At 47.4% G+C, this 12,412-nt stretch overlaps 1 protein-coding gene across 3 annotated transcripts in view; it reads left to right on the forward strand.

Moving 5' to 3' along the window:
* Positions 1-12,412, forward strand: part of LOC119974394 (uveal autoantigen with coiled-coil domains and ankyrin repeats-like) — a 182,870-nt gene that overhangs the window by 138,199 nt on the left and 32,259 nt on the right. For all 3 annotated transcript variants that reach the window (XM_038813211.1, XM_038813213.1, XM_038813212.1), the window contains exon 9: positions 4,436-4,473. In XM_038813211.1, the coding sequence (XP_038669139.1) occupies positions 4,436-4,473 (38 nt within the window). The remainder of the gene's footprint in view (positions 1-4,435; positions 4,474-12,412) is intronic.

Raw genomic sequence — 12,412 nt, forward strand, 5'->3', positions numbered from 1 at the left:
TGATTGACATCTCATTCAAACGCTGGTACGTCTGGCAATGTAGCACTCGCTCAGTATTGCACTGGAGTGCCAGCCTCATTGGGACTCCTGAAGAGGCTTCCGTTGTGTAAATTGATTGGTTGGAGTTGATGCCAATGCAAAGCTCAATGTTGCACTGAAAAATGTTCAACGTTAGCAAATAGTCCCTTTGACCGTGTGTGAAACCTTCTGGTTATCCTCTCCTTAAAACACTTCATGATCTTAATTTCGCTGCAGTATTTATATAAAAATAAAACGTTCACCATATCATGGCAGGCAGCTTAGAGAAAGGCTCAGTTGCCGTAAGTCTTTGTCCCTTCTCCTACCCGTCTGAACGCTGGAGGTCTGCCTTGTGCTCTTGTTTCCCCATCGCCCGTGTGCTTGCTGACTCACAGTGGCTCCCAGCCTGCAATGTCCATCTTTAAACTCTCTCAGCCTTGTTTTCAAATTCCTACCTGGCCTCCACTCTCTGCCTCTATAAACTCCTCCAACTGCTGAACCCTCCGAGCTATCTGCACATCACCAATGCACATCTGAGATTTCAGCCACTCCATCTCCCTGTCCTTCTCCCCTTTTAGGACATGCCGTAAAACCTACTACTTTGATCAAACTTTAGTTCACCTGTCGTAGTATCTCCTTTGTGACGTGGTGGTAAATTTTGTTTGCTTGAACTCCTTTGACGCATCTTTGGACATTTTATGCTATGTAAATTGTTGCATCTATGCCCTTTGGTGGCAGCTGTTACTGAATAATTCAATTTATCAAAGGGGAACGTTTGACACTTGTGTGAATCATGCAGCACTGTGGTTAGCACTGTCGCTTCACAGCTCCAGGGTCCCGTGTTCGATTCCTGGCTTGGGTCACTGTCTGTGCGGAGTCTGCACGTCCTCCCCGTGTCTGCGTGGGTTTCCTCCGGATGCTCCAGTTTCCTCCCACGGTCCAAAGACATGCAGGTTAGGTGGATTGGCCGCGATAAATTGCCCTTGGTGTCCAAAAATGTTAGGTGGGGTTACGGGGTTAGGGTGGGGCCGTGGGCTTAAGTGGGTGCTCTTTCCAAGGGCCGGTGCAGACTCGATAGGTCGAATAGCCTCCTTCTGCACTGTAAACTCTATGAAAGTCGAGTTAGGATAAATTGACCATTTTTTGTGTTAACAAACTGTAACTAAGGGGATGCCACAGGGCTCAGCGCAGTGGTCTCAAATGATTATGATCTGTGTTAATGATTTGGACCCAGGAACCAATTGTACTGCAGTCAAATCTGTTGATATGAAGATCAGTTGGAAAGCAAGTTGCGAGAAGGATGAAAGGGATGCAGGTAGATAAAGCGGTTGGGTAAAAGTTTGGTCCGTGGAGGATCATGTGGGGAAAATGTGAGATTGGCAGAAAGAATATGCGTGCAGAATATTGACTTGTACCCTCCTGAGTGGCAGTCACTGGAAGATTCCCACTCCGGAGGGACACATTCCTCCCTCAGGCCAGGTGAGATGGAAGCAGTAGGGGTGGATACCCCCCTCCCCCACCCCCAGCCCTTTAACGCACTAGCTGCCGTGAAGCAGGTGTTTATAGGGACTATTGGAATTACTCATTCAGCATTCGAGAAGGCATAGGGATGACCATAGGGATGGAGGAGGGTCCCCTTGGGAGTGGGTGTGGTCGGGATGGAGGAATGTCCACTTGGGAGTGGGTTAGGGTGTAGCGGGACCCTTGGGCGGGGCAGGGAGTGCATCTTTGGTGTGGCAGGTCCCTGGGGTGGGGGGGGGGGGGGGGGAGAGGTGGGGAGCTCTGGGTTTGGGGTGGGGGGTGGGGTGTCCCATGCAGGTTCGGTCCATGCAGGTTCAGTCAGGGTGTTTAAAACAGTTACTCTGAAGTTACGAGGTTTCTCGTCCTTGTAGTTCAGAAGGACTATAAGGGTAAAACTGGCAGAACCATCAGAAGTTAGTGATTGAGATCGCTGTGTCGGATGGCTTCCAGCCCAGCGTAATTGTTGAGGGGAAGTTAGCCCTTCTGGACAATTGCTGGGTGAACCTTGGCGTGGGAATGCCCAAGAAGGGTTCCCTGTCGCATCATTGGGACACTCCCCTCGAGTGTCGGCGGGGAGCCAGGTAGTTATGGCCCCAGTAGTTAAATAGGGAGCGGATGCAGAATGCTGCAATGCCGAGAGATCAAGTGGCCTTGCAGTTGAATCTCCCAAAATTGGAATGCAGGTACAGCAAGCAATTAGGCAGGGAAATGGAATGTAGCACAAGGCGGATGGGGTATAAAAGCAGCACCTGTAGCTCAGCGTACGGTTTTTGTCTACTTGCTTAAGGAGGAATATACAGATTGAGCATCCCTTATCTGTAAATTCGAAAACCAAAATATTCCCAAGTCCGTACTTTTTTTCGAGTGCCGATGTTGACCCAAGTTTAAAAAACATTACTGCCAAAATATTAAATGTGACAATTTCTTACATTCATCTCTCAATCTTTGCAAAATCTGAAATAAAAACAGAAAAAAGGCTGTAAATGTTCAAGAGGTCTGGCAATATGCACGGATGTGAGATGCCGGTGTTGGACTGGGGTGAACACAGTAAGAAGTCTTACAACAGCTCAATTGCTTCACAGCTCCAGGGTCCCAGGTTCGATTCCGGCTTGGGTCACTGTCTGTGTGGAGTCTGCACATCCTCCCCGTGTGTGCGTGGGTTTCCTCCGGGTGCTCCGGTTTCCTCCCACAGTCCAAAGATGTGCAGGTTGGGTGGATTGGCCATGATAAATTGCCCTTAGTGTCCAAAATTCTATGATCTATGATTAGCCTAGTACAAAAGTACGGCACAACATTGTGGGCTGAAGGGCCTGTTCTGTGCTGTATTTCTCTATGTACTCTATGTACTACATAAACAGCAGGTTAAAGTCCAACAGGTTTGTTATTGACTTTGTCTGGAAACCACCTCTTCGTTCACCTGAGGAAGGAGCTGTGCTCCGAAAGCTAGTGATTCGAAGCAAACCTGTTGGACTTTAATCTGGTGTTGTAAGACTTCTTGCAATATCCACAGAGATTGATGTTTCAGGTCAATGATCGTTCACCTTTCACGAAAGGTCATCATCCTGAAATGTTAAATGTGCTGAGGGATTTGGCCATGGGTGGTATCATGACCGGTACAGGCCTGGAGGGCCGAAGGGCCTGTTCCTGTGCTGTTTTGTTCTTTATTAACCATCCGTTTCAGTCCCCACATATGCCGTCTGACCTACTTAGTACTTCCAGTATTTTCGCCATTCCGTGAATATTAGCATGCGAGAATTTGCTGCAAAGTTGCTCTTGCTACTTGAATAAACAGTGCCTCGGTTTATGTGACGAGGCTGCAACATGCTTGAAAAGTCGCATGTTATAGACCATGTGATGGAGATGCATTTGTTTGTTTTACTTTTACAGAAGGACTTTGGTCAACTTGTTTTGTATACAAGGATTTTGTGCAAACGTACCATCTTAGGTTAGGTGGATTGGTCATGCTAAATTGCCTGTAGTGTTCTAATAAAAAAAAAAGTAAGGTGGGGGGGGGGGGGGGGGGGAGAGGGGGTTGTTGGGTTACGGGTATAGTGTGGATACGTGGGTTTGAGTAGGGTGATCATGGCTCGGCACAACATTGAGGGCCGAAGGGCCTGTTCTGTGCTGTACTGTTCTATGTTCTATCTCTTTTCAACGTTGAATGTGGCTGGAGTCCTCGCCACTTGCATCATCCCCATTCATCATGGGCCTGCGTTGGGAGAATGACATTAACAGTTGTTACCATGGGTGCGAGAAGTGTGTCTCGAACTGTATTCGGCCCTTTGCCTATTTTATGTAGCTCTGTATTCACAGTTAGACAGTCAGACAGTGGAAACTTTGCTGGCTTCAAAGACCCCTTTTGCACGGCACTGCAAATGTTATTTCATTACTGCAAACTGCTATGGTTTTATTGTTTTGCTGCGTACACTCGGCAAATCACATTAGCTTGAGCATGCTCACTGTATACGATGAACTTGTACCTTCAGAGCTCAGAAGAAGAACATGATCCCCAAAGGATCGACAGCCTGTTGTCCCCACAGATGCAGGCTGGCCTTCCTGAGTTTTTCCAGCCTTCTCTGTTGCCACTACAGCATTCTTCTGTTTTTGTTTATAAAGTGATTTCACTTGCTGCAACATTTTGTGGTCATATCAACAATTCCTTACCTCCAGATGGCTGTTACCCTGCACTGCCAATCTCTCTCTCCCAATCCCATGCTTCCTCCGCCTTTTCGGGCAGTGCTTTCCAGTTGCTGCCACTTGCTTTCTCATTGTACCTCTTGAAACATTTTGTCGGTGTGAAGGAGAACTGAAACATAAGGATTGGGAAGAAAATGTGTTCAGAATTATGCTTTTAATGTTCTGTCTTTTCTGTATTTTGTCTCCTCCCCCTCCCCAGTGAGAGAACCCAGTGTGAAATCCCAACAAGTGTCTCAGGTAAGACATTCTCTGATTCAAACTTTTGTTTAAATGAATTATTACTGTATATTTTAATATGTCGCATCTTCGGTCTAAGCTGTGCCTCAGTGCTCTGTGACTTGGTGTTTCGGTGCAATAATGCTCAACACTACTGAGTCACCCTTGGAACTTATTTCTGATCCTTTTACTCTCTCCTGGATATGTAGTTTATTTGCAATTATTTCTGATCTGAGCAGTTTTTTTTTTGAGGGTAGTTGTTCTACTGATGGGATTTATTCGTAAACACAAATTGGCTCTTGGAAATTGTTTTTCCTTCTCGATAGCCGGTTAGAATGTCTCGGCTCTGATTGCAGCTGCCCCAACATTTCTGTTTTCTTTCTTTGCGCACATCAGATTATTTTGAGTTCGAACTTCACTGAAATATGAGAGTGATGGTTGCGCGAAGGGAAAGGAATGTTAAATAAACCAAATATGTTCAACAGAAGACAAGGATGAATGGGCAGGTATCCCAGCTCGGTACTTGGGGTACATGTTTTTTAAACTGTGATTTTCACACATGGTCTTTCCCTTATTCTTGGGACTGAGTGTACAAGCAAGTTAATGCATGACTGGTTGAAGTTGTTCATGCCTTGTCAATTACATTTAAGGTTCATTAATGCCAATTACATTGTTACGGGTGTGATAATATGCAGAAAACAATTCTGTATATAATATTTTACACTACCTCTGACCAGCAGTGTAAGTCTACCATGCGGCTTTGTGCCTTGAGGCAGTTGGGAGTAAGTCGTGTTGGAGGATAGACATATTTTGCAGTAGCTCTATAATAGGTAGTTAGTGTTACTAGTTTGTTATTTATATTTTTCCAGTTCTCTTTACTACGCAGTTGTTTCATAATAAATTATTTAAACGAGATGTTCTGTAATTTATCATTCATATCAGCCGATCTACAGAACATGACAACGGGTCAGTGAAACAGATTATCTTTGGACAAAGTTTTCCTTCAGAGTGAATCGGTTTTACTTGTGTTTCCGCAAAACCAGAAACCAGAATTATTGATATGTAATCACTCTGCTGCAGCCCTGTTTCCATTGCTCCTGGGTGAAGCTGGGGAAAGGCCACGTTAAATGTCATCTGACTGTCCACTGCTTTGTCCCTTCCCTGTTCAACATCGATACATCAATGTTGACTGACTTGAAACATGTTTGTGTGATTAGAAAAATCTAATTTTGGCCTTTGGAGTTTTTAAAATCCCTTAAACGTTATTTCTTAAAAAAAATATATATAAGCATCTGTGTATTTATGCAGGCTCCTGAACTGTCGCAGAATGTAGATCAAAAGCATTTTCAAGCTGAAGCCAGCTCTGTGCAGAGTCAGAAGGAACAACGTATTATAAAGGTATTAATATAATGCGTTCCCTAAAGAGATTTAAACAGCTACTGTTTTTAATCTCTCACTTCTAGACATCCCATGGATAACAGTTATTTTGGTTCATTGCAGCACTTGGATGTGTATCAAAAGAGAAATAAATGTTGAATTTCTGACGGTAAATTCCAAGGCAAAAGCAAAATGCTGCGGATGTTGAAAATCTGAAATAACAGCAGAAAATGCTAAGAATAGAAAATACTGGAAATACTCCTGCAGTGTCTGTGTGGACCTTTCAGGTCAACGATGACTCTTCGTCAGAGTTTGGTAACATGGGATTTTTGTTTTTCCAATTAAGGGGCAATTTAGCGTGGCCAGCACACCTACCCTGCGCATCTTTGGGTTGTGGGGGTGAGATCCATGCAATCACGGGGAGAATGTGCAAACTGCAAATGGACGGTGAACCGGGGCCGGGATCGAACTCAGGTCCTCGGCGCCATGAGGCAGCAGTGCTAACCACTGCACCACCGTGCGGCCCACCATGGGATTTTCTGTGTTCACCTGAGGGTAGACTTGATTTAACATTTCATTCAAAAGACATCATGTGCGACTGCACCAGAGTGTCAGCTTGGGTGTGCTCTGGCCGCTGTCGTGGGGCTTGATCTCAACTCTGAGCGACATGGAAGTCCAACAACAGAACCATGACTTGAGACCTGAGGAGAGTACAGACGTCGTGTGACGGAGATTCACAAGGACTTACTGCACCATTTGGCATGTAATCTTCATTGCATTTTAATGGATTGATTTTAACAGTGAAACTATTGAAGGGTGGGTCTTCAAACAATCACTGCTGATTGTTGCATAGCCAGGAACACCATCGTCAAGAAAGGAGACAAAGCGGGCTGTGGGTCATACCAAGGAATCTCCCTACTCTCCATCGCTGGGAGGATTACCCCCCAAATCCTCGCGAGCCAACTTCTCCCAATCTCTGAAGAAATTCTTCCGGAAAGCCAGTGTAGCTTCTGACCTAACCGTGGAACAGCGGACATGGTTTTCACTGCTCGGTAACTTCAAGAGAAATGCCAGGAGCAACATCAACCACTCTACATGGCCTTCATCGATCTGACCAAGGCTTTTTACTCAGTCAATCGGAAAGTGCTGTGGAAGACCCTGTCAAAGGCCGGCTGCCCAGAGAAATTCATCAACATCCTCCAACTCCTCCACGACACGATGTCGTCAACAGTGCTCACCAATGGAAATAAGATAGAAACCTTTGAGGTCAAGACCCCTTTTTCTCCATCTTCATCGCCACCATCCTTCACCTTGTCCAGGGCAAGCTTCCCAGTGGAATGGACATTGTCTACAGGATGGACGGAAAACATTTCAACCTCAACCGGATGAAATTGAAGAAGAAATCAACACTGACGTCGTTTCTGGAACGTATGCGGATGACATCGCCATTTCCACTCTCAGCAAAGAATCTCCAAGCCATGCTTGACACCTTCGCTGGGGAATACCAAAGAATCCGTCTCAGCCTCAACCTCGAAGCCTCGAGTTCTTTACCAACCCAACTCAGGGCAAGATCCGGGGTCTCCCTCTATCAAGATTGGATAAACCCTCCTAAATGTGGAACATTTCCCCTATCTGGCTGATGCAGCGATCCAAAGTCAGATCCAATCCGCGAGCACCTTCTTTGGACGCCCAAGGGCGAGAGTCTTTGACAATTGTGACATCCGTGCTGACAGCAGGATTCTCGTGTACTCTGAACTCTTCTATATGTCTCAGAAACCTGGACTGCATGCAGATGCCAAGGGCCTGGAGCGATACCATCGACGCTTTCTGAGAGGGATTCTCCGCATCAGCTGGGAGGACAGGGGTACTAACATCAGGGTCCTTTTGAAGGAGCCAAGAGCACCAGTATAGAGGCTATGATCATCCAAGGTGAACTCCAGGGGGCCAGCCATGTGCTTGGGATGCCGGAGACCCGACTGACAAACTGAATCATCTTTGCCCAGCTCAAAGAAGGCTTCTGAACAAGGGGTGGACAAAGGAAGTGCTGCAAAAACACCCTGAAGGTTTACCTCCAGAAATGCAACATAGGCGCCAGAGCTTGGGAGACCCTTTGCTCAGAAGACACGTACTTGGAGGAATCTCCTGATTGAAAGGAGACATTTCTTTGAGGGCACCCGACAGGAAGAGGAGGCTCGGAAAAGAAGCCTGAGAAAGGAATACCAGCGATCCAGAGCCCAGGGACCGATTCCCACCTCCAGGAAATGCCTGCTAAGTCTGCGGTCAGAGATGCGGCTTTAGGAACGGGCTCATCAACCATGCAAGGACCCACGGAACCCATGATCACTGACAGATTTTCCTAGCGGTCAATCATGCTAACTAGCGAGTGATCGCTGACGGGAACTAATGAGAATGGTGCAGTACAGAGGGAGGCCATTAGGCCCCAAATTTCTATCGTGGTTCTTGGGTGGAGTTGCCCACGTGCTCGCTCCCCTACTCTTTCCCCATGGCCCCTGAAAATCTTTACCCGTCAATCTATCCAATTTCCTTAGAACATAGAACAGTACAGCACAGAACAGGCCCTTCGGCCCTCAATGTTGTGCCGAGCAATGATCACCCTACTTAAACCCACGTAACCCGTATACCAACAATCCCCCCATTAACCTTACACTACGGGCAATTTAGCATGGCCAATCCACCTAACCCGCACATCTTTGGACTGTGGGAGGAAACCGGAGCACCCGGAGGAAACCCACGCACACACAGGGAGGACGTGCAGACTCCACACAGACAGTGACCCAGCCGGGAATCGAACCTGGGACCCTGGAGCTGTGAACCATTGATGCTAACCACCATGCTACCGTGAGGTCCTTCTTGACAATACAATTAGATTTGCTCCTGTCACCCTTTCAGATGCATATTCCAGATTAACATAACTGCCTGTTGAAGGAAATATCTCTTCATCTCCTTTTCAGCTCGTTTGCAATTACAATAAATTTAGGTTAGGTGGATTGGCCATGCTAAATTGCCCGTAGTGTAAGGTTAATGGGGGGATTGTTGGGTTACGGGTATAGGGTGGATACGTGGGTTTGAGTGGGGTGATCATTGCTCGGCACAACATCGAGGGCCGAAGGGCCTGTTCTGTGCTGTACTGTTCTATTCTATATCTATTGTGTTCCCTGGTTGCCAATACTTCTGCCAGTGAAAACTCATTTAACTTAATCAAAACTCCTTACTAATTTTTGAAAACATCTAGCAAATCCCTCTTTGACCTTCACTGCTCCAAGTTGAATATTTAGAATCATAGAATCCATACAGTGCAGAAGGAGGCCATTCAGCCCATCAAGTCTGCAACGACCCTTGGAAAGACCACCCTACCTTGGCCCAAATTCCCCCGCCCTATTCCTGCAATTCCACCCTCAGGGGCAATTTATCACGGCCAATCCACCTAACCTGCACAACTTGGACTGTGGGAGGAAACCGGAGTACCCGGAGGAAACCCACGTGCAGACTCCGCAGTCACCGGAGGTCAGAATCGAACCCGGGTCGCTGGCGCTGTGAGGCATTTTGCCTATTGCGCAAATCATACACTGTGGCGGAGTGTTCTGGCGAAGGCAAATGCTGGTTTAATTCTCCATCCTAAACCTCGACTCATGTTGGTTTGAGTTTATAACGATTCGTCTGTCACTGTTGCTATCTCCGACACTTAGTGGGATTGGGACCTACATGACAAACATTTTCAACTGAGATACAGCCAACTGCTCTAAAAGCAAAGCTTTTCAAATTTAATAATTACGGTGGAAATCTTTGTAAAAAATAGTAGCACTTCCAGAGGTGTGCTGAATTCCAGAAAATCCTTTATCCACGGACTGATGTTTGAAGGGTGTTCGTTGTAGTACTAATTAGTTATTTTGTGCGTGTGCATATATAATTTTCCAAATAAATTGCTCCTGACTAATTGTGTTTCTAAATTGCTTGTTAATTGATCCAGATTTAGACATTCTAACATCTCCAACGTGTCTTGGCTTTGTAAACAATTGAAGATGGCAAGCAAGTCACAGCGTGTGCGTTTTGGCCATTTCGAGTCTGATAATGAAACTCCCATTCCTCATTCCTGTTTCTGACATAAGACCATAAGACGTAGGAGCAGAATTAGGCCATTCGGCCCATGGAGTCTGCTCCGCCATTCAATCATGGCTGATATTTTTCTCATCCCCATTCTCCTGCCTTCTCCCCATAACCCCTGATCTCCTTATTAATCAAGAACCTATCTATCTCTGTCATAAAGACACTTAGTGAATTGGCCTCCACTGCCTTCTGCGGCAAAGAGTTCCGAGCAAGAGGGTATTTGTGGTGCGATGCAGGAGAAGTTGGCGGAGAGTAGGGAGGGGCAGCGCTGCCCACCCAGTGGTCGACGGAGCAGCTGGTGGAGTTCCTCAACAGCAAGTTTGAGCAGCTGAGGAAGGCGGCCACAGAAGACCTGGCTAAGGTGGTGGAGCCGCTTAGGGTGATGATCGAGCGGGTGGAGCAGATGCAGGAGACACAGAGCCTGCCGATCCAGAAGATGGAAGAGTCGGTGGGGGAGCACGAGGTTGACCTTGCTGGAGACAGGCATGGGGATGGTGATGAACAGTCAAATAAGGGTGAGGGAGAAGGGTGATCTCAACAACCTTCGGATCATCGGGGTGCTTGATGACATTGAGGGTGTGAAGGCCACCGAGTATGTGGCGGGCATGCTGGAGAAGCTGGTGGGGGTCTCTCGAGGTGGACCGAGCGTACAGGGCGCTGAGGAGTAGACTAGGTGGGGGAACCTCTGAGGGTGATGGTGGTGAGGCTGCATAATTTCCTTGAGAAGGAGAAAATCTTGAGGAGGGCGAGGCAGACCAAGAAGGGCACTTGGGAGGAGAGCGAGCTGCTTATCAATCAACATCCTGGAGTTTACCATTGATCAGAAATGGAACTGGACTAGCCATGTTAATACTGTAGTTACCTGGGCAGGTCAAAGGCTAGGATTACGGCGAGTAACTCACCTCGTGAACACCCCCCCCCCCCCTAAAACCTGTCCACCATCCACAAGGCACAAGTCAGGAGTGTGATGGAATACTCTCCACTTGCCTGGATGAGTGCAGTTCCAACAACGCTCAAGAAGCTCAACACCATCCAGGGCAAAACAGCCCCGCTTGATTGCTCCCCCTTCCACAAAAATGTAATCACTCCATCACCGAGAAACAGTGGCAACCATGTGTACCATCTACAAGATGCACTGCAGTAACTCATCCTCCTTAGGCAGCAACTTCCAAACCCACGATCACTACCATCTGGAAGGACAAGGACAACAAGATGCCTGGAACCCCTTCACCTGGAGGTTCTCCTCCAAGTCACTCACCACCCTGACTTGGAAATATATCGACATTCCTTCACTGTTTCTGGGGCAACATTTTGGAACTCCCTCCCTCACAGCACAGTGGGTGTACCTACATATCAGGGATTGCAGCGGTTCAAGAAGGCAGCTCACCACCACCTTCTGAAGGGCAACTAGGGATGGGCAATAAATGCTGGCCTAACCAGCGACGCCCACATCCCGTAAATTATTTTTGTTTTAAAAAAGGACCTGGGAATGGAGTTGGCCAAGTGGAGGGCCGGGTGCAGCCGGATCAAGGCTGCCCTCTACAAGAAGAGGGATGAAGTTTGGGATTCTGTACCCGCTCACTTGTGGGTTATGCACCAGAAGCAAGCGTTTTATTTTGACTCGCCACAGGAGACGCAGGACTTTGAGAGACTATGGACTGGGAGGAGCGTGAGAACATTGAACTTTGGAGTGGTGTTTTGTATTAAATGAAGGCCGCAGAGTGGGTAGATTGGTGAAGGTCATGACGGGGGGAGCAGTAAAGGTGTGTGTGCCTTTTGTTTTCCTTTGTATATTATTTGTTTGGAGGGATAGAGGTTGATGGACGTGCAGGGGTGGAGGATTGGTATGTGCAATGTGCGGGGAAGCCTGTGAATCACATCCATGTGTTCTGGGCGGTTCCAAAGCTTGAAGGGGTTCAGGCAAAGGTTCTCGGATGTTATGTCCAAGATTCTAGGGGTAGGAGTGGCCCCGCGTCTGGAGGTGGCGGTATTTGGAGTGTCGGAAGATCCGGGGGTCCAGGTGGGGAGAGAGGCCGATGTCTTGGCCGTAACTCCCTGATAGACAGGACACGGATTTTGGTGAGCTGGCGGAACTCGGAGCTGCCAAAGGTGGAGGTGTGGGTGAGCGACCTGGCAGAATTCCTGCACTTGGAGGAGGTCAAGTTCGCCTTGGAGAGGGCGGAGGTGGGGTTTACCCGACATCAAATTCTTTAAGGTGAATTAAGGCATTGGGGGAGGGGGCTGGTTTCAGGATTTATTTGCATTGTTTGGGGGTGGGGGGTGGGGGGGGGGGGAAACCAAGGTGGCGGGTTGAGTAGTGGGCTTGGTATTGGGGTTATTGTGGGCCTGTGTTCTTTGTTCCGGTGGATTTCTGGTTTCTGATATTTGTCTGTACATTTGCAAAATGCCCAAAATGAGAATCCTGAGCTAGGGCTCCTGAGTCTGTCTGTGCTTCAGA

The sequence above is a fragment of the Scyliorhinus canicula genome, chromosome 12 (genome assembly GCF_902713615.1).
Source record: "Scyliorhinus canicula chromosome 12, sScyCan1.1, whole genome shotgun sequence".
Classification (NCBI taxonomy): Eukaryota; Metazoa; Chordata; class Chondrichthyes; order Carcharhiniformes; family Scyliorhinidae; genus Scyliorhinus; species Scyliorhinus canicula.